This window comes from Lytechinus pictus, chromosome 10, assembly GCF_037042905.1.
Source record: "Lytechinus pictus isolate F3 Inbred chromosome 10, Lp3.0, whole genome shotgun sequence".
Taxonomy (NCBI): domain Eukaryota; kingdom Metazoa; phylum Echinodermata; class Echinoidea; order Temnopleuroida; family Toxopneustidae; genus Lytechinus; species Lytechinus pictus.
The window spans coordinates 17,959,803-17,986,391 of NC_087254.1; the positions used below are offsets into that span (position 1 = coordinate 17,959,803).

The 26,589-nt window shown below is 36.2% G+C and overlaps 2 protein-coding genes across 4 annotated transcripts; both read right to left on the reverse strand.

The window, feature by feature from the left end:
- Window positions 1-3,099: 3,099 nt before the first annotated feature.
- LOC129269913 (N-acetyllactosaminide beta-1,6-N-acetylglucosaminyl-transferase-like) lies at window positions 3,100-7,419 on the reverse strand. 3 transcript variants are annotated; one of them, XM_064105468.1, is made up of 2 exons: window positions 7,021-7,419; window positions 3,100-6,332 (listed from the first exon to the last, which is right to left on the reverse strand). In XM_064105468.1, the coding sequence occupies exon 2, from the start codon at window positions 6,273-6,275 to the stop codon at window positions 4,794-4,796; it is 1,482 nt and encodes a 493-aa protein (XP_063961538.1). In that variant the 5' UTR covers window positions 6,276-6,332; window positions 7,021-7,419; the 3' UTR covers window positions 3,100-4,793. The 3 variants fall into 3 exon arrangements, with proteins under 3 accessions (XP_063961538.1, XP_063961539.1, XP_054763336.2); XM_064105469.1 differs by having other exon boundaries at window positions 4,136-6,332; window positions 7,064-7,156; XM_054907361.2 differs by lacking the exon at window positions 7,021-7,419 and having other exon boundaries at window positions 4,710-6,352.
- A 7,122-nt stretch (window positions 7,420-14,541) lies between these two features.
- On the reverse strand, window positions 14,542-20,689 carry LOC129269915 (N-acetyllactosaminide beta-1,6-N-acetylglucosaminyl-transferase-like). Its single transcript, XM_064105470.1, has 2 exons — window positions 20,540-20,689; window positions 14,542-19,807 (listed from the first exon to the last, which is right to left on the reverse strand). The coding sequence occupies exon 2, from the start codon at window positions 19,741-19,743 to the stop codon at window positions 18,271-18,273; it is 1,473 nt and encodes a 490-aa protein (XP_063961540.1). The 5' UTR covers window positions 19,744-19,807; window positions 20,540-20,689; the 3' UTR covers window positions 14,542-18,270.
- Between the last annotated feature and the right edge of the window lie 5,900 nt (window positions 20,690-26,589).

The following is a 26,589-nucleotide window of genomic DNA, read 5'->3' on the forward strand; positions in this document are numbered from 1 at the left end:
CAGTTTGACTCATCCAGTGGAATCAAAAGATAAGTTAATTGCTTTGTTTGATATCAGAAATAACTTATAATAATAATACTTGCTTATATAGCACTCAATACCTGTTTATAGGAATGCTCTAAGTGCTCTTCAATGATGGAACATAATTACCAGAGTGTATATTTCTCTATCAGACAGACTTTGAGGCACACTGGAGAATGCTTTCTCTCAACATAATACACAGTGCAATTTACTGTCTTTTCATGCATACCCAAGATACTGATTAATGATGTGACTTTATATGAAACAGGGATATTAACAGACGGAGAGATAATACGAGATGATTAATTGCTCAAATTTAAATTAATGTCATTCGACCAGTTGTACAGTTACATGTAGTTTCTTAGTCTGGAATAGAATAACTTCATGTACATGTATATTGCACATGGATATTACATCAATGCAAAGTATTATACATTTAATACACAGATATTATGGCATCAAATTATTGTTGACATACAGTCTGAAGAAATTCAGAATGCTGAAAGATCATTTAAATATCTGTAATTTTTATATTCAGTACTTATTTTGTAGCCTATGTCATAGATATGTACCTGGAGAAAGAGGGGGGGGGGGGGTAATTTAAATTATTACCTACATGTATCTTAACTGGGATATTTCAGACCAGTATATAATGCCCCCTTAGATCTCGGCCACTGATTGTGCGATCGCTGTGAAAATTTGCATGCGCGTAGAGCCGGATGTAAACTACAAGACTGTATATTAAAATTTTCAAAAAATTAATTGTTTATATTTTATTTCTAATTACCGGTACTTACAAGTATGCAAATAAGCGTAAGAAATTTGCCCTAAGTTTGTTTTTTGTGTATGTTTTTGTCTTTAACTCAATTTATATAGCTAGAAGAATGCCATTGTTTTATGAGAGTATCAATTTTTACATTTATAACAAATATCTAAAAAAAATGCAAAAATATAATTAATTTCTTATGTATTTTTTTTTTTAAATTATGTACTTCTTTGTTTTTTCAAACTTTTGTTTTTCTGTTGAGCTTTGTCGGGGATCCATTTGCAATCATAAATAGCATAAAATAAATCCATTTAACCCAACAGAAGTAAAAATAATCATACATTTATGATTTTTTTTTTGAAAAACACAATTTGCATTGACTTTGTACACGGAATCGCATTTTTGAGCAATTTTGGGTCTGACATGCACTTACAAAATGTTGCGTAATTTTTATACAGGATTTTGAAGAATCAGGGCTCTTGTGTATGTTTTGGCATGATTACAGTTAATCTGTATTGTCAATCCCCTCACACTACTCCAGACATTTTGACAGTGTTTTTAAGCATTATATTATATTGGATGGCTAAGAATGGAATACCAGAAAGATTCAAAGAGTTTGGGCAAATATATTTTTGGTATTCCATGAAAGAAAGCCATCCAATATAATTATTATCATCTATCCCACCCCTAGCAATCAAAAAGAGGGAGAAATTTTGATTAAACAAGTCATATCACAAAGTCATAATGGCATCATCACAGCTTCATAAGATCAAATTTGGTCGTTGACATTCGACTTGCATGTAGTTCATTATGACGTCATTGAGTGTCGTGCTCTTATGCTGCGCACTGGCTGCGCACAGCATTGCTTTCATTGTTGTACGCATTGTATATTTCACGCATCATGCGCACTATACTGTTGAATATGCTCTCATACTCAACGGCAAATTTTGTATAGGAGCCTATGGGATATTCGTCAGATTTCGGTCCTTTCTAGGAATACGCTCTGATACTGCACAGGCAATTGATTCAGATCAAAATATGCGTTTTTAATGTATGGCTAAAACGCTCTATATAGATGATAGTAACCTTTATTCTTCATCAATTTTTGAATGGTAAACCCTAATGGCCCGATAAAAAAAATTAATATTGAGGAAGAGTCAATTAATTAATCCACACTATTTTCATTGCCTGAATTTACACTTGTTGCTAAGGTTACAGCAGCTGCATACAAAAGGTGGCTCATTTAATAACAGATAGTGGTTCTCTCGATGCTGTAACCATAGCAACAGTCATTGTTGGTTTCTCACAGTATGTGCACTGGATCGAGTATAATTATATGCATAAACTATGGTTGTCGACAACAGATTAAAAAGCATGTTTGTGAATGCTGGCCATGAGGTTAATTAAAAATTCATATACTGGTAAACATACATTTAAGTGACCTTCCATGATAAAAATATTAACCCAAGTAAAATCAATTTTTTTTACCAGATTATGCCAAAAATGTGCTACATATATGCAGGTCTTCTATTAAAGTAAAAATTCATACGAATTGTTTGAACCCACAAAATATTTGACTGAACGTCTATAGCCTTCATATCATAACATGCAAGATAGTATTGGTTTGATGAGAATGCTTTAAAGCAAAGAATTAATGAAAGTCTATTTTTTATCAATCATAAAATTGGACTCCTGTGACTTATGAAAAAAATATTGCCTGTTATACCGGTACACACTCACACATGCATAACTTGATAGATAAATACTATCAAAGGCCATTAGATGATTGAAAATTCATATACTGGTAAATTTATATAAGTTGACCTCCCATAATTCAGATACTAGTCCAAGTCAAATAATATTTTTAGACTAGATTACGCCAATCTTGTGTTATATGCTGTACATGTAGGTCTTCTGTTAAAGTAACATTCATACTAATTTCTGTGGACTCACAAAATATTTGACTCAACATAGTATAGTCACATATTTTTGTTTAAGATGTTGTAATGGTTGAATGAGAATGCTTTTATAAAGAACAGATAAATAAAATGCTTTTGACTGTTAATCAGGCAGAACGATCGACTCCTAAAGAAACCCCCACATATTGCCTTTGATACACACTGAAATGTGCATGATGGTGCATGGTGGATGTATTGAATTTCATGCACTAGCCAAATTAGGATCAAAATATTTTTGTAAAGAAATTATGGTTGACAAAAAAGGCGGTTACTTTTTTTCATCCACATTTTTAGTGTTTAATTCCTTGATTAAACAACTTGTGAAATATCCATAAGTTCCCTGCTTTTTTAAAAAAATTCTTGCTCAGACTGAATTGTTGACTAATTCTCAGCCTCTATAGTACCATATCAGTTAAATGACCATGATGTTCCTCAGCCCCTAGTTCTCAAGACTTCTCTTTGAGCACCACTCACATGACTTGATAAATTCTCCAAATTAACTTTGTCTACTGAGTAAACTCATTTCACCTTTACAATTGTTAGAATAATCTCTTGTATTTTTTAAAAATATATCTTTTAATCAATTGCACTGAGCATTGCTGATGAAGTGGTAGTTCAAGCTTAAGCCAGGGTAATGATAATTGAGCTTTGTAACTGTTGGCAAAAAGTGCGATATGAATACAGCTTTTGTTATTATCGTTATTATTCTCATTATTATTATTAGATGGAATTACTTGAATACTCAGAAGGTGTTGTGTAATTTTGGTGACAACATTTGCTCCAGCGACAATTGCTTTGGGCTTTATTTCTTCTCAGATATAGGGTACGGGTTGCAAATGTTGCAATAGGGTTTTATGTTAGGTTAAGGGTTAGGTTTAGAATAGGGTATAGTGTTAAACCCATGGTTGAAGTTGGTCATAGCATTAATGTGTGGAATTAACAGCGGAGCAATTGTTGCTGGAGCAAATGTGATGGAACTGTCATTTTATTGAATAAGACAACATTGGTATTTGAATTATTCCAGTATAATGTCTGGAAGATGTATACTGATCTGAAAGATGATGGAACAAAGTTTTGTTGGAGTCATATGTTGTGCAGAAAGTTACTTGCAAAATCTATCAGAGTACTTTCCATATATTGTTTTACAGAACTGCTTTGATTTAATTACTGAAATAAATTATCAATATATTGTAAAGAAAGTTGATGTTTTCTATATTGATTATTTCAGATTTGGTGTTGATATATATTTTTTTCATTTGGCCTTGTATCATTTTAATAAAGGCTCTGTAGAATTGTTGGTATAATTTTATTACTATTTGCAGTATATTGATTATCACCAACATCACGGTTTACAAAATAAGAGACAAAAAAACAAAACCCACAAGTTTTTGTCCAACTCTCATTTCTTTATTTCTGCATGAATTATGTTCATACTTGGTGCATATGAGCCTTGGGTAACACTTCATGTGTGGTGTGTTCATGAGGATGATGAGGTCAAAGGTCATCTAGGGGTCAAAAATTCAAATGACATGAGGTCATGTCCGTCCTTTTATGAAGTGTTCAACTTGCTCTCATTTCTTCATTTGTGCATCAATTTTGATCACTCTTGGTTCAAAAGATCCTTTAGTGATACCACTTATGTGTTGTTGAGGATGGTTGAGAGACCAGTCATACACAGACTGTCCAAACCAAACTTCAGAACACAATTTGTTGGAATCTTTAAAAGCAACGCTTTTACAGAAAAATTAAATGTACATTCACCCTGAATCTAAACATTATAGATGAGGATTTCATAATTCATCATCCGAGTAAAGGTATTCTATGTTTTGTCACCTTGGATACATGTAATGTCATAATTGATTCTAAATGGTTAGGCCTATACAAGTAATATAGTGTAAACATGATTTGCTTTGTTTTCTGCTACAGTGAATCACAACAGCATGATCAGTGAAACTAACTCCTAACTGACCGATGGTATGTCATAGGAGATAACATTATATATCACCCTGGAGTCTGTTTGTTGGGGTGACTGTCGCATAAGATGAATGTTAATTCAGTCCAAACATATCAGTTGCAGGGAATTCTGGAACATAGTCTTTGATAGCCTCTGGGTTAGCATTTCTGTAATCCAACAACTGTTCCATACATTGAATAGCAATGGGATCAAACGACATTTGGAACTTATTTGCAAAGAGGTGACGAGCATGGGCCAGATGTCGAACATATCCTGCTCCGAAGATGCAGATGTTTCTCACATATTTACCAACACATTCAGGTGAATGGGAAGTGCTCTTCCAGTGGATAAACCTGACAGTGCTATTCCAAGATGACTTGGTGTACCCTCCAGGAACACCAGGTATCCTGTGGAGTGTCACCCAGTAGTGTTCATCAGGACTGAAAGTGTCTTCACTGTATTTCAATAAGTCAATAGCTGTTTGGTTGTGGATGACAAAATGGACAAACTCCTTAGTTGCAGCGTAGTAGGCATTGCCAAAGAAGAACCGGAAGTCTTGCGGAGGTGGTGGCTTTGGGACATCCTTCATCTTGACCATCATGTTATTTCGGAATTCATGGTGTATGCGAGTCCGATGATCAAACCAATCTGGTGCTAGGATACCAGGGATGTCATTATATCCTTGGAAAGCCTTCAACTGATGAACGATCTCCAGATTGGTTTTGAGTGGAAAATCTTGTGCACAAAGGTTCAAGACATAGTTCCAAGGTTCTGGTCTTTGCAGGAGATCTGACATGCAATTGATATCTGCTTGAAGACGACTTGAATGAGCATAATTCACCTTGACTGTCTTTGAGGCAATGAAAACATTTGGCAAGCATTCAGCTAGGGATCCTACAGACTCCTGAAATAGTGACGGTGACTTTGCATCTGGATGGATACAGTATACATTCTGTAGCTGATATACTGCACGGAGTAATCTTTCAAGTTGTGAGGATTCTGAGTGGGTGACTATAATGTATGCAATTGGAAACTCTGCTTCTTCCTTTGATCGTGGGAATACCGGATACCTTCGTTGACTACGGTAATGCTCACAGTCACTGGTCCAATTCTTGACTTCAACATCTGTTGGTATCTTTCTTCCATTTATCTTCAACATCTCTGTTGCCTTGGTAATAGACTGATGCTCTCCTCGTATTATGGCTGTACAATCAACAGGATAGTGTTTATGATAAGAAGAAACAAAGGATGAGTTCCATTTCCCCTCATAAAAGAGCTTTTTAGCTTTCACCTGGAGATTAGAACTATTTGGCTGTTGCGCATCCACCTTTTCTGTTCTCAACGCATCATACACATAACTTTTGTTTGGACCAAAGATCGAACCATTAATCGAGTTTTTGCCTGAAATTTCTTTTTCTGAGTTGTTAGCTGTATGGTATTTTCGGTAAACTTGATGTTGAATGACAAAAAGCACAATAATTGCCATGGCCGTCCATAACATAGATGCACATGAAGGCCATGATAGACTCAAGGAGAGTCGACTGCTCACTCTACGAGCTTTCCTTGCGACGATCATGGTATCAGTAGGTTTCTCACACTAAAAATTCATGTGTAATCCTGTCCACTCCGTCTCCTACGATTAAAGAAAAATAGGAAGGATTGAGATTAGAAGAAATGGGATAAGAGAAGAATAAGATGGAGGAGGAGAAGAAGAAGGAGGAGAAGAAGATTAAGAAGAAGGAGGAGGAGGAGAAGAAGAGGGAGGTGATTACAAATTAATGGAGAAGGACGAGGACAGAAAAAAAGAGTATGAACAAGGGAAAGAAAAGAAAGAAAATGAAGGATAAAGAAGGCAAGATAGGACAAGAAATAGGAGAGGAATGAAGAATATGAGGAAGAAGAATAAGATAACGAAAAGGGGGGAGGATGAGAAGACTATATTAAGAGTAGACACTAAGTTGTTTTTTTTCCAATCACACGTTCATTAAACATGTTAAATCAAGCATGAAAAGATTATTAAAATGGAATATCTTAATGTTACACTTAAAACGTCTTCCTTATACTAACCATCATTGGCCTAAATGAATATAAACAAGTAAACCCCAAATTTTGTTTATATCATCATTCAAATTACGAAGCATGCTGATATGTTTTAGCTCTGGATTCATGACTCATAACGACAGCATTTTTGAAATATTTATTTCTTATGTTCGTGAGTCATATAGCTCCCAGTCTGTTACACTACTATCTATAACATGTTTAAATTATGAACATATCAACCCTTTTTTGTTGACATTCTTAAGAAATTCAGCTGTGCTTACCTTGTTACATGTATAAAAGAACACTGGGTATAGTGGGTATTACCTCTATTGATTAACTCAGATCACTTTATTGATCAACCTAGCTCAGCTGTCTAAATTCGACTTGTCTAGCTCCTCAATACATCCCGTTGAGAACGCGTTACAAGTAGCCCTGGATTGTAACTTCACAATAGCGATCGAACATCTTAAACTGGATGAAAATGGATTATCGATTGAAAAACCATATACAAGTAGTGCTAGGATCGTATACAACAAATGAATTCTTGAACTTTTAACAGGCCGTTTTATACTAGCTGGTAGATTTGTTGTCAGCGCTGCAGCCATTCACTAATAGTAGTTGCCGTAGATAAGCCTATCAGTGAGAGCCAATGAATGATCACGAAAATCAGCGGTGACAGTAAAGGCTCTAGAGTTTTGCTCGCTCGGCCGGAGCTTTTTAGACAGATCCTGGGGGGGGGGGGTGCGTTTAAATGTGTTTGGAAATAAGCAAGGGCGGAAATCTCTCCCCAAAGGTAGGGGGACCAAGGGCTGGAAAATTTGACAAGCAAAAAAAAAGGTTATTCACCGCAAAATTTCAGGTCGTTTCGACCAAAATAAATTTGAGAAGCAACAAAAAAGAAAAAAGGTTATCACCCAAAACATCGGGCGTAACAATGGAAAGTTACTCGAATTATAGAAGTCTCTAAAGAAGAGAAATTCGTCGCCTCAATGAGCAAGTATCGCACCCGTATCGCAACAAAGTGACGCAAGCAGGAACCTCAGGATCGCAGCAAACGATGTCGAACAATAAATTGTTACGATACTCCAACAATTAACAATGAAAATTTAGTTTTAAATTCGATCTCCCTTTTTTATTACAGGAAATATATCAATTAACAAAACAAAACAAAAATTCTTACATGTCTTGAAGGGCAGTTTATAATCACTCGCGTCGCGTTCTGGTTCGTAATCACTCGCGTTTTGGATTTTTGGCGATTTTTTTTATTTCGGTGCGATTTTTTTTTAACGGTGTCTTCAATGAAAGAGACATGCAGGGAAATTTGAGTTTCGTTTTAAGCCGGCAATTAAGTGCCTTAAAATAAAATGTACTCGACTACTGTTTTAAAGGAGAATCCAGCCTTGGCCATAAAATGTTGTGTTGGGAAGGAGAAAAATTAATTAAACAGAATGGTGAAAGTTTGAAAGAAATCGGACAAGCAATAAGAAAGTTATAGCTGCTTTAAAATTGAGATCACTAATACTATGTAGATTTCAAATTGGCAACTGAGTAAGTAAATTATGACAAGGGGCAAGGACAACTTTCCCATAGGCCATGTACTTTATTATCAGGGATTTGTGGTTTTCTCCTAAGTACCCATTCCCCTGGGGCAGAAATCTAAATATAACCCAGGTAGTATATTGTTTCATGTCCTCATGAAAGAAAAATATCATTTGAAATAAAACTTTTTGGAAAAATGACAATTTAGCCATAATATGTATTGGAGTACATGGAAGAATAGTCCTTGCCTTACATCACTATGACATCCCATATGCGACCAATTTTAAGTCTCCATGGGTATAGTGATTACCAATATTTACAACTTTTAAAAATCCATAACTTTCTTGTTGTTTGTCCAATATTGTTCAAACTTTCACCTATCAACTTGTCTGATTTTTCTATTCCATATAATAACAAGTTTTTATTTGGGTTGGATTCCCCTTTAAGTACCAAGAATAGATAACAAGCTTGATCCGCCCCAGACAGCTGGCAGCAGTCTGTTTTGAGGAGTTTTTTTCAAACATTTTTATTTTTTTTTTAAATTTCTCTGTATTTGTTCTTTTAAATTTCTCTGTATTTCTCTGTATTTGTTTTTTTAAATTTCTCTGTATTTGTTCTTTTAAATTTCTCTGTATTTCTCTGTATTTGTTTTTTTGTAATTTCTCTGTATTTGTCCTTATTGTTCATCTCCCTTCTCACTTCTTCCTTTTCTCTTCTCAGTCTTCCCCTTATTTTATCTTCTCTTTCTCTTCTTCTACATCCTCCCCTCAATTTTCTCTTTTTAATTTTATTTTTACCCCCTTATGTCCTCCATCTTCTTTTTTCTTCTTCTACTTCTCCTCCTCCTTCTTGCTTTTCTTCTTCAGCACTTTTTTCCTCCCTGATTTTTACGGTAGTGTAGAATAATTCACAAAGAAAGGAAGAAGCAAATAAATAGTGATATTATGAAATTGTAGCACCTCACTATGCTTTATAAAGAATACCACAGACTTCAGGAAAATCCTCCAAAGGCAAAGCTAAATCGAGAGTAGCCTTTCCTCCTTTTTCTTCTTTATTCCTTTTCTCCTTTCTTTCTCCTTTTTTCCTTGCTTCTTTCTTTCTGTCTGTCTTTTTTCTTTCTTTCTCTTTTCTCCCTCTTTCCCTTCCTTTCTCCCCCCCCCCCCTCTCTCTTTTTTTAGGGGAGCCCCCCCCGCTTCCGCCGCCTATGGCTCTAAGATTTAAGATGTGGAATGTGATTATGTTAAAACAGTAGTCAAAATTTGCTTGTTATCTTAAAACAGTGGTCGAGAACGTTTTATTTAAGGCACTTACCAGCTTAAAATAAAACGAAACTCGAATTTCAATTTCATTTTATTTTTCCAGTACGTTTGTCCCATTGAAGACACCGTTAGAAAAAAAATCGCACCGAAAAAAAAAAAAATCGCCAAAAATCAAAAACGCGTGTGATTACCAACCCGACGCGAGTGATTACGAATGCGAGTGAATATAATAAGCCTCTTGAAGAGTTCGATGTGCAATCCAAGGTTATGATTAAATCCAAATAAAATCCAAGTTGGTTGGCGAAGATTCCTTAAATAAAAGTTCACAATGATGGCGATGATGAAATTGATGTTGAAGCACGATGAATAACAAGAGTCACTGTGTAACGAGTTGAAATGTCTGTGAAGACGATGTTGATGATGACAAACAGTCAATTTCAGCAATCCACGGGTTGAAAAGAGTTCATTGAAACAGGTTGATGATCTCGATGAGAGATGAGAATTCCTCTCTCAAAGTAACTGCAAACAGTTCATTGATGGCGTGCAAACAATTTTACAGAAGCTAATGTCGTATTCCAGTTGGAAATAAACTATGCTCTGACATAAAGTCTGGCGTGAAACTCTGAGTTCTGATCTGATATGATGATGTCCTTGAAGAAACTGCCAGCTTATATACATAAATATTTACTATTCTGGAAGCTTCTAGTATTGTCTTTAAAAGAGCATTACCCTTCTTTCTAGAATAGTCCACTTCTAGAAGACTCTTGGATGACCTCAGTGAAATTAATGATGTAAACAACATAGCTAGTCCTATTGTCCTTTTCACTGCCACTAGCAGTCTATTGTCTGTCTTAGTACATTCCAGAAATAACAAAGATTATTTTATCTCATTAAATAGCATGCCTAACAAAGCTTTAAACCGCCTCGATCACAAGAATCCCCGTTAAATTACGAGAACTTTTTTAGGCTGAAAAATACCCATTAATTATTCCTGCATTCACACCGCCCTGAAACATACCCTTCGGGATAAGTTCCTGAAGTTACGAGCATGCGCAGTATGGTCTGATAAGCAGCAAGGCGCGAAATTCAAAATCACTATAGCCCAGCAGCAACCCATGCACGGCGCCGCACCCAACGACACGCTGGGCTAAAAGTTCCCGTAATTTGCTTTCAGACCGCCAAAATACCCACGACCTTGGAAAAATCCCCGCGAAAGTTCTCGTAATTTCGCCAAGTACCTACTATTTATCGGGGATTTTCTTTCGGGGATATTACGCGTAGTTTGCTTTCACACCGCCAAAATACCTGGTATTTTCTGATCGGGGTAAATTTCCCGATCAGAGAATACCTGGAACTGGCGAACTTCGAGGCGGTCTGAAACCACCTACTGAGACATTCTGGAATATTCTTAGTCATTATATGCTATTAATATCCTTAAAGAGGAAATAAGCAAATAAATGAATGTAATTGCTCTTACAATTCTTATATATAACACAATACTCGCGGCGTACTATATAGTAATTGCCTGAAATTCTACCCTACGGAATCGCCGAACCTGAAGTCGCTGATCATCGGGAGGATACGGATGAGATCATGTGCAGAATCGCGAATGATCGTCTTGGGATTCAGCTATCGAAATCTGACATTGATCGTTCCCACAGAGTCGCTAAAAAGACAAATGAGAAAGAAGGGGGCGGAAGGAAGACCCGCCCACGAGCTGTGATTGTCAAATTTTCGTCCTATCGTGTACGCGACGCTGTACTCAAAGCTCGCAAAAAACTAAAATTGGTTTAGCAATCGATAAATCGCTATTAAACTGCTAGTAATCAAGAATTGCTCTGGTCGACCAAAAGTCACCGAAAAGTAAAGGACGCATGGGTAAGCGACGGACCTAGCTTGTACACGGTCTTGACAACAAGCAGCACAAGAGAATGATAAGAGAAAAAACTGATCTGGACAAATTATAAACAATCAATGAAGAATATAAACCATGTGAAATAAACTGACAATGTAATTACTACACACCATATTTCCCTCCTGCATTTGCTTTTTTAATGATATTTCGATTTCTGTATAATCTTAGATGTTTCCTTATTTTACAACGAGTAGTAACCTATATATAGGCTATGTTGTTTTTGTTATTTTTACTTTTACGTTTTAGTGAGTGATGATGAAAGTGTGTGATTTCCTGTTTCCCTTATCTCTCTGATTGTGAGTTTGGTAATCTATTCCACAATGAAAACATATTGATTGATGATAGTAGTATTTTGTTTGATGAAAATGGTGATTTTGATGACCTTTTTTGATACTATCGATCCTGACCGGAATACCGATATATTTGATGTCAATGATAAGTATTGGCTACCTGAACAATTTAAAGCAAGTCAAGAAATGAGTTTGACAACTGAATTTGATCTGAGTTTAATCCATTTAAATTCAAGAAGCATGTATAAGAATTTGGATACAATTCATGATTTCATATGCGAATTAAAGTGTCAATTTTGTGTGTACCGATTTAGCGAGACTCGGATACATGAGCGTGTGTGTGTGTGTATTTGAGTTTTGTCAGACGTGTATCAATCAGATATGATTATTTACGTCTGGGACCGACCTTTAACGTCACCATCCGAAAGACGTGACCAGAGCTCGAACCTCTGCATCAATTTGTAACTTCCCCACACAGCTTGGATTACAGGCGCACGTTCTTGGGTTTGGGTCTCATCTATGCAATGAAAGTAAAAGTTTTGACAGAAGGTTTCACTTGAGTGAGCAATGTCCATTTTTGTAAAGCTCGCAGAAATCTGTTTGCGCAGAAATGCGCGTTTTCACGCTGTGTCAAGGGGAAAGGGCGAAATCAAACTTACCCTGCGAAACATTTCTCATACATTTCCCTTGCACTTTTAGTTGATACATTCAAGCATTTTGTAACAATTCTGCCACCCAAAATGAAATGTCAATATTTACTCAGCACAACCTTTACCCTTTTTGTGCCAGCTGGACATAACTGAATCTGAACAAAAGTTTAAAATCAGACATCTCCAGCATTTTTTCACTAAGTTTTTATCATTTAAAGTGGGTTTACATTTCATTTTTAATTTGATACTTGTTTCTCCAGACTTTTCCCAAGCTTGATAATGATTAACAAAATGAAAATCAAGCCTAAGCCATTTCATGGAAACCACAGCTCAGTGTAAAGTTAATATCGTGACTCGTCACGATGGCCTCGGTGTGTGGGTGGGTGGGGAGGGGCGTAATGTACTATTCGAAGTTTTTTTGGCAAGGAAAAAAGTTTAACAAGGTAAAAGATATATTCAAATCAATTTTACTAGCTAAATTCCATGTGTTCTTCATGATTAAGGTCTACTTTTGTTCGCATAACTATTTCTGCGCAAATCATTTTTCACTAATTTTTCAAAAGTAAGTGGTGCTCACTCTGAAAGCGGAAATATTTTTCGACAGTTATATCGTCATTTGCTTAAAAGGATCTGTACCAATGTTAAAATGCGGAAAAATATTCAGGATATTACAAATGTATAATTTTACAGGATTTTTTCTAAGTGTAAACTCTTTTTTTTTTTTATACGAACTGCTTAGAGACCCACATACAAACATTTATGATTTCAGTATACTAGTATATGGAAAGAATGTGGGAATATGCTTCAACTCCCTATTATTACAAAATATAGATCAAAAGGTGTTCACGTTGGCGTGGAAGGTTCAACTAGAGGTAGCCAAGGAGAGGCTCATTATAGTCCGGGAGCAAGAACCTGTGAAAAATGAGTTCGTACAACCCACACCACAGAAAATGTTTGATACCATAGGTAGTTAATATGGACCCTCTAGATCACTGCTAGGTAGGTAGTAGTCTCAAATTGTGGTATCCCTTTTTGGCTACCGTTGAATTTAAAGAGCAATATAAAATAGCAAAAAATGAAGAAAAAAATCAATAACTTTTAAGGGGAAGGTGAAATGTAATTTGCCATATCTCCGCTTGTATATGCCATAAATACGTCATTCATGTATCAAAATGTTGCTGGGTGACAGCTCTAACGTTACATCAACATTCAAAAGTGAAATTGAGATATCGAACCTTCAAAATAGGAATACACTATGGCCACTGTGCATTTTGATCTCGAGTAGATATGAAAATATTGAGACGATTAATTGATTTTTGTGTTTAAATATGTGGCGCTCTATAAAACTAAACTTGGATTAAATATGCGTTATTCATAACAAAATGAAGATTTTTAAACATTTTCAGACATGTTCTAACTAGCCTGCGGGCTATTATTGACATTTGTAGTGCCGTTAGTTTGGGATCCAACGCTGCTTAAATAAATTAGAATTACTTTTACTGGCGATATAATCTGATCCAAACCAAATTCATTACCACTGACGTAGGACCCCGCCCTCAAAAATTAAAATGATGGGGCCAGATATGGGGTGTGGGTCAAAATTTCTAAGGAACTGTGGGCGACCGAAGCAATTGAGCCGACAAATTACGTTTTTAATACACCAATCTGTTTTTTTTTGGGGGACAGATTATAACATATTATCCAGAAAATATAATGTTTCCTCCTTTTCCTTTCCTTTTCTTTCTTCTAACTTCATTTTTTTCCCGTAAAATTTGTTTATGGGTCAACGGCCCCTAGCCCCCAATTTTTACAGTATTCATTACTGAACATTATAAAATGTAAATATTTCCAAGTCGTTTTTCCCTCATAGTCTTTGTTTATATCAACCCCCCCCCCCCATAATTATGATGATCTCCGCCACCTAGATAACAAGTATCAAAATGATACTGGATGATAGGCCCAGTGAAACGACAAACATTTCGAAGTGAAAATCTCTATTTCGTGATAATTTTCAAACGAAGTTTACATTTCAAATTCTGATGATCAAGTTCAATTCTCAGATGAATGTTTACTATACTCAGTATTCCCATAAATTTGAAATGAATAAAGTAATTGAAGGAATGTCGCAGGATTTTTTGTTGTATTATTTAACTTCATTTCAATTTAATGAAACATCTATTTTATTCCAATTGACATTTAATCAATTTTCATATATAATATACACATTACTGATATCATTAATATAGTAGAGAAAACAATGAATGTAAAATACAGTATGTAAATTATACATGGAAGAGTGCGTAAAAACCCAGAAAGCAGGTGCCTTTGTCGGAAATCGGGATACCTTTAAAGGTCAAGTCCACCTCAGAAAAATGTTGGTTTAAATCAATAGAGAAAAATCAGACAAGCATAATGCTGAAAATTTCATAAAAATCGGATGTGAAATAAGAAAGTTATGACATCTTAAATTTTCGCTTATTTTTCACAAAATAGTTATATGCACAATTTAGTTACGCGGAAATGAGAGAATCGATGGATGATGTCCCTCACTCACTTATTCTTTTGTTTTTTATTGTTTGAATCATACAATATTTCAATTCCTACAGATTTGATAATAAGCATGATAAGGATCAACTTGACTGAATCATAATACAATGGTAACTCAACATGTTCAAGGAGAAATAAAACTTTGTTTCACAGGACAATGAGTAAATTATAATATTAAATATTTCACGTAATAAAATACAAAAGAAAAAGTGAGTGAGTGATGTCATCAGTTCCCTCATTTGCATACCGACCGGGATGTGCATATAAATATTACGTTAAATTAAGCAAAACTTAAAAGTGTCATAACTTTCTTATTTTACATCTGATTTTGATGAGATTTTCAGTGTTATGTTCGTTAGAGTTTTTTTTTTCATTCAAATTGTCACACCCAAGTCAACCCAAGAGGACATACAATCAACTCTCGCAACCAATTATCACACCCAAGTAACTCAAGAGGACATAAAATGAATTAATTACATGAACAATAAAAATACAGTTTAATGAATTTATTAAAACTGTATTCAGGTTCTTGTAGAACGATGGCTTTTGTTTCAGAGTACAAATAACATATAAAATAGAAGTCTTTGAATTAGCATACAAAGTAACCCACCTTATGCGGTGTAATAATCACTCCAGTCCAATGTTCATTGATACTGATAAATCGTTAAATAGTTACATCACTCGACGACGGATCTGTCTTCCCTCTCTGACTCTCTTTAGAAGTCTTGTCCATATATAGCGGGATTTGACAGTCATAATCATGGTAAAGCCGGAGCCGGGAATGGGACCGGAACGGCTACTGGAACGCCCATTGGAACGGCAGTTGGAACCAGAATTGGAGTCAGACTTGGAACCAGAATTGGAGTCAGACTTGGAACCAGAATTGGTACAACGAGTGGAACGACCAGTGGAACCCATCTTAAAACAAACATTACCCAAACTATAAATAATCTAAGGAATAATAATATGCTTAAATCTTCACAAGATTCATATATATACTTCCCTAGATTAATTCTGGTAAACTATAAATAATCTAAGGAATAATATCTTTAAATCTTCACACTATTTATATATGTAATTCTCTAGATTAATTCCTGTATTCAAAGGAATAATGTCTTCCAATTTTCAAAATACTCATTTGTAATTTCACAACTGATTAATAAGCATGATCAGTCCTCAAAATGTTTCACATACAACAAGAAAATGACTCCTTCCTTAAAAGCATTTCTTTTTAGAAAATCCTTTCCGATTTCTGAGATTCAAAAAGTAAATAAATCTGTGTCCTGGACCAACTCAACTTCTTCATATTAATTATTAATTAACATGATATTAATTAAATTGAAGATAGTTTATAAACTGACACTCTTCTCATTTATTTAAAATTCAATGGTCCTTTTAATGACCTTGACTTTCTCAATGACACAATCAAAATACAAAATGAACAGTAATCAAAATCATTTTCACTTAGTTTGACGTCTGTGACTAAAGGCAGGAAATCATCAGGAAGGCCTCAATTCTCAGCAGTAATGTTCTTGATGCTTTGAAATGGAAAATGCAGCGCTATCTGCCCTAAATTCAAGCCTAAAAACTTCAATTTTTCAACAGCATTTCTGAATCAATGATAGACCCATAGGTCCTCCCTGTTTGACTTCTGAGCAGATAGTGAAGCCTAAGTGCTTGGTAAGGCAACACACCCAATGCAAAAATGTTCCACCTGTTAAGCCAGGGAGGGTGCACTGGACCCTAACAATGGTTTATTCAGTCCCAGGGCTTAATTGTGCAAAACAATAGGGGATAGCACAGGGGAAGAAGGTTGAATCCTTAACACAAATCAACTTTTTGTTAGGGTGGACTTGTTCTTTAAACAGGCTGACAAGCCATTCTTAACCAATACGATAAAAATGTTTCATTTAATCAGAGGGATGTCACCGAAGCGTGCTGCCTTTCTCTTCTTTGTTCCTTCAATATGAATATCCAGGTGAAGTCTCCATTTGACTGGTCCCATGGAAGCTATTCACTTTGGTGTGACTTATACTGGGTTGTTCTATTCAGCAGAAGCTGGACAGTAAACTATGAAGTATAATATTCTAAATACAGTGACAATTGAAAGTTTCAGGGTTAAAGGTCACACCTTTTAATACTCGCAAATTTCATCATGTATCAAGGGACCTTACAAGTTAAAATTAACTATTCTCACAACCTAACAATGTTTATAACGAACTATTATGATGCAAAACATAATTTAAAAAAAATGATATTTCGACGTCAATAATCCTTTTGGTCATAGCCTCTAGAGTTTAGCACAGGTCAAATCTGAATTGCATCCGAATTTTTAAATGAAACCTATGATAAAATATAACACTGATGAAACAATAATGCTTTAATCATATTTTTAGTGTTATGATCAGACCAGTGTTTGTACTACTACGATAAATCATTTTAAATCACTTTGGATATATGCAAATTAGACGTCTTTCCACTGCATGGATTTTCTGGACTTTAAGTATGTCATTTTGGAGACTTCATGGAAATGCATCGTGCTCAAATTAATTGTATTGCAATTTTTACACTAGAAGCCTGTTTATCATAAATCGGAGATGCTAAGTGTCAGTATTCTAAAATGTTAAGGTCATTGACCTTTTCCTGCTCTCTAGGGTCAAAGGTCAAAACTTATAATGCACAAAATTCTCTCTACAATATCAGGATACCTTCAAAATCATTATTATTTTTTTCTTCATTATAACCATATTTATTATGAACTAATAATGCAAAACATCAATTTTCTGATATTTTGAGGTCGTTCACCTTAAGGTCATTGACCTCTAGAGGTCAGCAGATGTCAAATTTGACTTACATCCTGATTTCAAAATGAAGCCTATGCTAACATATAACACTGGTGAAAGTTTTAATTCTTTTATCATAATTTTTTAAAAGTACTATGATCAGACCAGTGTTTGTCCTAATATCAATACTCATGAAAATTTCTCACGGTAGCTGCCATTTTGGATTTATGCAAATTAGACATCTTTCCACTAAATGGATTTTTCTGGACTGTTAGTATGTCATTTTGGGGACTTCATGAAAACGCATTGCGTTGAAAAAAATTCCATTGCAATTTGTCTGCGGACAAACCTTATTTTTCCTGGACTATTAGGCCGACATGTATACAAGTAATATATATAATGTAAACGTGATTTTTTTTTTGCTACAGTGAATCACAACAGCATGATCAGTGAAACTAACTCCTTACTGACCGATGGTATGTCATAGGAGATAACATTATATCACCCTGGAGTTGGTTTGTTGGGGTGACTGTAGCATAAGATGAATGTTAATTCAGTCCAAACATATCAGTTGCAGGGAATTCTGAAACATAGTCTTTGATAGCCTCTGGGTTAGCATTTCTGTAATCCAACAACTGTTCCATACATTGAATAGCAATGGGATCAAATGACATTTGGAACTTATTTGCAAAGAGGTGACGAGCATGGGCCAGATGTTGAACATATCCTGCTCCGAAGATGCAGATGTTTCTCACATATTTACCAACACATTCAGGTGTCTTGAAAGTGTTCTTCCAGTGGACAAACCTGACAATGCTATTCCAAGATGACTTGGTGTACCCTCCAGGAACACCAGGTATCCTGTGGAGTGTCACCCAGTAGTGTTCATCAGGACTGAAAGTGTCTTCACTGTATTTCAATAGGTCAATAGCTGTTTGGTTGTGGATGACAAAGTGGACAAACTCCTTAGTGGCAGCGTAGTAGGCATTGCCAAAGAAGAACCGGAAGTCTTGCGGAGGTGGTGGCTTTGGCACATCCTTCATCTTGATCATCATGTTATTTCGGAATTCATGGTGTATGCGAGTCCGATGATCAAACCAATCTGGTGCTAGGATACCAGGGATGTCATTATATCCTTGGAAAGCCTTCAACTGATGAACGATCTCCAGATTGGTTTTGAGTGGAAAATCTTGTGCACAAAGGTTCAAGACATAGTTCCAAGGTTCTGGTCTTTGCAGGAGATCTGACATGCAATTGATATCGGCTTGAAGACGACTTGAATGAGCATAATTCACCTTGACTGTCTTTGAGGCAATGAAAACATTTGGCAAGCATTCAGCTAGGGATCGAACAGAATCCTGAAATAATGAAGGTGACTTTGCATCTGGATGGATACAGTATACATTCTGTGGCTGATATACGGCACGGAGTAATCTTTCAAGTTGTGAGGATTCTGAGTGGGTGACTATAATGTATGCGATTGGAAACTCTGCTTCTTCCTTTGATCGTGGGAATACCGGATACCTTCGTTGACTACGGTAATGCTCACAGTCACTGGTCCAATTCTTGACTTCAACAGCTGTTGGTATCTGTTTTCCATTTGTTTTCAACATCTTTGTTGCCATGGTAATAGACTGATGCTCTCCTCGTATTATGGCTGCACAGTTAACTGGAAAGTGTTTATGATAAGAAGAAACAGAGGATGAGTTCCATTTCCCCTCGTCAAAGAGCTTTTTAGCTTTCACCTGGGGATAAGAACTATTTGGCTGTTGCGCATCCACCATCTTTGTTCTCAATGAATCATTATCATTACTTTTGTTTGGACCAAAGATCGAACCATTAATTGAGTTTTTGCCTGAAATTTCTTTTTCTGAGTTGTTAGTTGTATGGTATTTCTGGTAAACTTGGTATTGGATGACATAAAGCACAATAATTGCCATGGCCGTCCATAACACGGATGCCCATGATAGACTCAATGAGAGTCGACTGCTCACTCTACGTGCTTTCCTGGCGACGATCATGGTATTTTCAGCAGGTTTCTCACATTAAAAATTCAATTGTGATCCATGTAGTCCATTCCGTCTCCTACAAAAATGTGAAGGATGGAGAGGAGAAGAAATGGGATAAGAAGAAGGAAGAAATAAAGAAGAATAATAAGAAGAGAGGAAGGGGAGATGTTGATTATAAAATTATGTGGGAACACAGGGAAGAAGTAGATAAAGGCAAAGAAGAATAAGGACGAAGGGGAGAAATAGGAAAAATAATTTTTTTAAAGAAAAGTGGGAAGAAAAAAAGGAAATAAAGAAAAAGAAAGTATAAATAAAGAAAAAAAAAGAACAAGAAAAATTAAGAATTTGAAGGGGAAAACGATGAATAAGAAGATGAAGAAAAGGGGATGAGGGGAGGAAGAATAAGAAGACAATAAGTTGCATTTTGCTCTAATCACACATTCATGAAACAAACATCGTAAAATACAAAAATGGAATCTCTTATACCGAATGCTGAAAAACATAAAATTGCTTGTCTTTGAAACTAAACCTGAAAACGTCTTCTTTATACGAATATAAATCTTCTTGTAACTAACTAGGATGAATGAATATGAACAAGAAGCTGCCACAATTTTGATCATCATTCCAATACGGAGCATACTTATGATGTATTTTTTAGCTCTGAATATATTATGACTCATGTCTTCATAAATTGTGTTCGTTGGTCAAACAACTGTCAGACAGTTATACCCTCGACTTCTTTAACATGTTTAGATTACGAATATAACCAAATTATTTTGAAAATCGTAAGAAATTCAACTGTGCTTACCTTGTTACATGATGAACGAACACCGGGGAGCCTCTGGTTATTAATTCCAAACTCAGATCACCTTATTTATTCATCAACCGCCGCTGTTTTCTACTCGTCTATGTTGTATAGTCCCTCAATACATCGCCTTATTTTCAACCAGTACGCATATAGAACACGTTACAACTTAAACTGGATTGAACAATGGATTATCGATTGGGAAACCATATACAGTCCTCCGGTCGTATACAATAAATGAAGTCTCGAACTTGTTAAAGGCCGGAGTAAACCTTTAATAGTTGAAAGTTAAAAGCCATTCACTGCTATTATAGTTGCCATAGCAAGCCGAACCAAGCCAATCAATGATCACGAAAATCAGCGGTGTCAGCTGTCGGCGGACAAAATATTAATGAACTATAATGAAGTATCCCCCTCGGAGCATATTTCTATGATATTTCAAACAATATGTATTCCTAAATGAAAACAGATGTAACAAAAATTAAATATAATATATAAAAAAAAAACGTTTTAGTAGTCTGGTGATCTCAACCTGCGGTTTCCTGCTATAGATTTAACAACCCTCGTGTGGATATTACGGACGGGTCAATCGACTTGATGGGATGGCTAATAATGGCAAGATACAATATGACCCCTATTCCGGATAACTTATATTCAAGCTCTCTACAGTTTTTTTTAATCATATTAATTTCACATTTTATATTAATATCTATCTTGCATTTATTTTGTGTGGGTTGCGTTTAGAAATGAGAAATAAAATCGATTAATCAGAGAATGCCAGCGGTATACAAGTTAAGCCTATAATTTTTAGTCAACAAAGAATAACATGTTGTCATGGCGCATGGCGACTTAACTGGCAAGATAATGTAGCTCTGTCGACTTCCAAAGTACCTCCTGTAATAAACAGATGAGTTTTGAATGACTTTATGGTACATGAATTGGCAGTGTCCACATCAGTAATGATTCAGAACCAAACACAGCAACAAAGTTCATTTACCAAAAACCAACGATTCATGTAAATGGGACAATATATACAGCAAGTGAGATAAGTCAACTTCATTCTATGTAGGATCGATACTTTGTATTGGATATTCAATCCACACTGTTACAAGTGAGATCATAGATCCCATAATCATGATAATCCCAATACCTGAGCCTTAAATTCGCACTTTATGATAAGTCTATTCACTCATGCCTTATTTTTTTTTCGAGCCCTACATGCTTGATAGATTTCACTGATCGCGACCTTGGCTCTATATATAGTCTACTCTTATCCCCACTTTATTTATCATAATAATTGTATTTTAGGCTTTTGTTTGAAATTATCATGATTATGAAAAAAAACTATCTGAATCCAATCTCAGTTAGACATTTTTTAAAAGGAATGAGCCAGCCTTCTTATACGCATAATCGCCGTTTCTTCAGCAAATATTCATCATTTTTGCGAAACTTAATGACCTAAAAATTGTAAACACTTTTTGCTGTGCGTGAAATGATAGTAATCATAGTATCATATTAGGTATCAAAATGAAGAAGATGAGCTTTGTTATCATGATGTAAGTGAAATATCATAAACCATTTGCCAATGTTGGAAAACTAATAATAATAATAATAATAATAATAATAATAATTGGATTTATATAGCGCTTTTTCCAGAGGATACAAAGCGCTCTTGACTGCATAAGACAAGTTAAGATTTATGGTTATATAAGTGTGTTTTGAGATGTTTTTTAAGAGGTCAAGAGAAGAGAGGTTTCGAAGAGATGGAGGGAGTTTGTTCAAGAGATTGAAAGGAATTGAATCCGGCCTGCTTTCTGGATTATAGGAAGGAGCAGCTGCAGAACGAAGAGAATATGTAGATCTTTGTTGCTGAAATAATGAAGAAATGTAAGAAGGAAGTTGTGGTTTGAACAAGTATTCGATAAAGTATTCTATCAGAAACAGGTAGCCAATGTAGTTCATTTAGAAGAGGGGTAGCATGACACCATTTTGGTTTTTGACAGATTAATCTTGCACATTTGTTCTGAAGGCGTTGAAGTCTTCTAAGATCTTGTTTACTAATACCCCCAAGCAAGCAACCACCATAGTCGAGCCTGGAGAGCACAAGTGCCCTAACAACATTATGACATGTTGCCCTAACAACATTAATAGCCTGAGCGTCCTTTTATTTCTGGGACGCACTGTACGTAGGCCTATTGTGCATCTTTGAAAAAAAAAGCTCAATGAAATACCTGTCTTTTGATTATCATTTATTGTAATATTATCGCAGGGCCATTTTTTTTAGGTGGAGCTAAAGGCACTTTCATGGATTTACTGTAATACTATATCGCATGTTACACTGGCGAATAGGTGGGGACTTGGCCGGGTCCACAGTTTTCACCCTGAAGAAAAAAGGGAATATCGAAAAAGGAAAGGAAAGGGTTGGGAAATATGGTATCATTTTCTGAATAATATCTAAAAATCTATCACTAAATTTGATTTTTCTTTAATCAAAAGACTCAAGATCATTTTCATTTTTTCATTTCATTTCTTTTGTTTCTGCAACTTTTTCAAATAGAAAATAACAAAGAAAATACATAGTATACCCAGTTGTTGTGTGTCCGGACAGGTTGTGTGTCCGGACGATCAATTTTAGACAGTCATTTGGAAAAATTTACAAGGGAAGTTTTATCAATTTTTAGTACAAAATGTCAGGAAATATTATAGAGAACAAAATAGAAGATGATTACAACTATTGAATTCGTATTTTTAGTGTAATCCAAAGACAAGGAAGAAGGCTTCAAAAATATAAAGTGTCCGGACACCCGACCCCCCATCCTACAATAACAAAATATTTAACAATGAAAAATATGAATATGATTGTATTTTCTATGAGAAAAATAATTTTAGAAGGTTGCAGGGGGTGCCACTATAAGCATAGCTTGACTGTGTGGCAACCCCGGAAAAAACAATTTCTTAATGTAGGAGCGCAGGTGCAGAATGGAGGGGGCGGGATGAGGAGGGAAAGAGCGCATGGTCCTTACAATGTACACATAAGTTGTATATATTTATATTCTTTATGGAAATTGATTTCATATGAATTCTTGTTAACAAAAATGAAGAAATTTTGTAAAATGGAGGAAAATAAATGTTTATTTGAAATGAAATTGAAATGAAATGAAACAATGTATTCAGATTTTGATTCGTGTTTTTTTTGGGGAAAAATATATATGTTATAGATTGACAAAGACAAAGAATACATGTATATTTTCATTTAATTCAGCGAGTATTTATTAAGCAGTATTTTTTTAATACCTTATTTAAAGGGAATTTCGTCTCTATGAGTGAGCCTGAGTGTTTTATGTGCTTACTTGATACTTGATGTAGTAATCCCTTTGGCAGCTCATACAGAAGCTATACTGTGATGATATACTGGGATGTGGAGCATTGTGGCCCAGTGGATTAGTCTCCTGACTTTGAAACAGAGGGTCGTGGGTTCGAATCCCAGCCATGGCGTAAGTTCCTTCAACAAGATATTTATCCAAATTGAGCTGCACTCAACCCAGGTGAGGTGAATGGGTACCCGGCAGGAGTAATTCCTTGAATGCTCTGAGCGCTGGAAGGCAGCTCGAGCTAAAGCCGGGGTAATAATAATAATAAACAATGCGCCTTGGAATAGAATATTTCTAGATAGATGGCGCTATATAAATGCCTATTATTATAATTATTAGTATTATTATTATTATTATTATTATTATTATTATTATTATTATTATTATTATTATTATGAATAAAGTGAGCCACTGGAAGGAGCATCATGAAGTGCAGAAATTGTGATGGATAGACATAGCAAGTTTGTATATGCACAGTAAAGCATGATGGCAGGGAGAGCAGCCTCCTTGAAACTGGACATTCCTTTGGTGTCGACAGCTGAAGTGGGTAGGTTGTTCCAGTTCCTTATCGTTCTTGGATAGAACGAGAACTCGAAGGTGTCGATTTTGGCTTCAGCTGATGTACTTCAGGTTGTGATCATGTCTTGTAATAATTGTTGCTGGGGTGACGATAGGGGGAAGAGTTATGAAGACATGATGGTAGTGGATTTTGTGAAAGAGAGAACATTAGGCAAGGATTCGGCGTGTGTGTAGTGCTTCCCATTACAGTGACGTCACAAGAGAGGAAGGTAATGTGGAAATCCTGTAGTCCGAGTACACGATGCGAGCCGCTGATCTTTGTACTTGCTCAAGCAGGTTCATGACTGTGACTGTGTATGGATTCCAGGCCTCACAGCCATACTCTAGTTGGGGGCGCACTAAGGATGTGTAGGCCCTCGACTTCCCATCTCTTGTACAAGAGGAAAGAGTCCTACGCAGGAGACCAAGAGTACGACCCCGAGTACGACTTGCTTTATGCCGGACGAGTTGGCAATGTTTGTTCCATCGCAGATCAGAAGAAACTGTAACACCCAAGTACTTGTAGTTGCTAACTCTAGGGATTACACTATTTGTCAGATGATACTGCTGGATGTTGGTAGTGCGTTTGCGGGTAATAGTTAACACTGCACACTTTTCGATGTTGAAGTCCATCATCCATTTGGTAGACCAACTAGACAGTTGTTGGAGGTCATGTTGGAGGATTTGTTGGTCTTCACAATGCTTGATCTCGTGGTAAATGAAACCGTCATCTGCGAAGAGACGCACCGTTGTTTGTACGTTATCTAGGATGTCATTGATGTACAGCAAAAACAGGGTTGGCCCGATAACGGATCCCTGCGGCACTCCTGATGTTACGTCTCTCCATGTTGACTTTGATCCATCAACAACAACTGCCTGCTTCCGATCAGCGAGAAGTAACATTATCCAACGTAGAGAGTTACCGGTGATTCCATAGAATTAAAGCTTAGAAGACAAAAGATGGTGTGGGACCCGGTCAAAGGCCTTCTGGAAGTCGAGGAAGATGATTTCCGCTTGACTTCGACGTTGAAGGATAGAAGACCATGTACTACTGATGTTAGTTGAGTCGTAGTCTAAATCCATGCTGAGCATCAGTAAGGATGTTTTTTCTCGCTATGTGCTTAGATGTATGGCTCAGGATGATATGCTCCACAACCTTACTGCATATATGCCAGCGAGATTGGTCTATAGTTTGAGGGGTCACACTTTTCACCAGACTTGTGTATGGGAGAGACTAATGCCTGCTTCCACTGATATGGTACAACACCACAGTTGTAACTTTGCTGGAAGAGGAATGAAAGAGGTGCGGCAGTCTCATGAGCTATCAGCTTCAGAAGTTTTGGAGGAATTTCGTCATGTCCGCTAGCCTTGGATGGATTGAGCTGTTGAAGGCGCTTCTCAACCCAGTCCTATGGATGTGCAAGTGGCGAATGGCTGGATATAAAGGGGATGGTCTCTTCTGCACATGTGATTGAGGCTGGCTACGAGTGAAAACTGACTGGAAGAAGTCATGCCTCTGCCTTATCCAAGGCTGTAGCACAAAGCTTGGTCGGAGTACGGAACGTTGGGATACCAATGTTTTCAGATCGACATGTCCTGATGTATGAGCAGAATGACTTTGGATTGTCTTTAAGGCTTTCCCCGATGATGTTGTTGATATACTCCCGACGTGTCTGATGCACAATTTTAGCAACCTGATTCCTATGTTGCCTGTATGCTTTCCATGCTTCTGGACATGACTGTGTATGTGTCTTCTTGAAATTAAAGCCTATCTCTATTCCTCATCTGACGTTAAATGGTTGTTGTAACCCAGGGGAGATGCCTCTTACCCTTACTTATTTTGGAGGGAACAAGCTCAGACATACACCTATTCAAAAAGTTGGTGATCGCTTTCAAGTTTTCATCTACCGAATTCATTTCTGGATTTGATTGAAGAAATTCAGTTGTAAAGTCTGCAGCTGCATTCTTCAGTTGCTGTTGGTTAGCTCTGTGGAACTGGAAAACCTTTCTAGGTGGTTTTACGGAGGTCCTTAGATTTGCAGCAAGCGTGAAGGCAACAATATTGTGATCCGATAAACCAGATTGAATAGAAACATTCTCTACCAGGGCAGGATTTGAGGTAAC

What these genes read in the sequence shown, in the direction of transcription:
- LOC129269913 (XM_064105468.1), bottom strand. Translation starts at nt 6,275, where the DNA reads ATGATCGTCGCAAGGAAAGCTCGTAGAGTGAGCAGTCGACTCTCCTTG.
- LOC129269915 (XM_064105470.1), bottom strand. Translation starts at nt 19,743, where the DNA reads ATGATCGTCGCCAGGAAAGCACGTAGAGTGAGCAGTCGACTCTCATTG.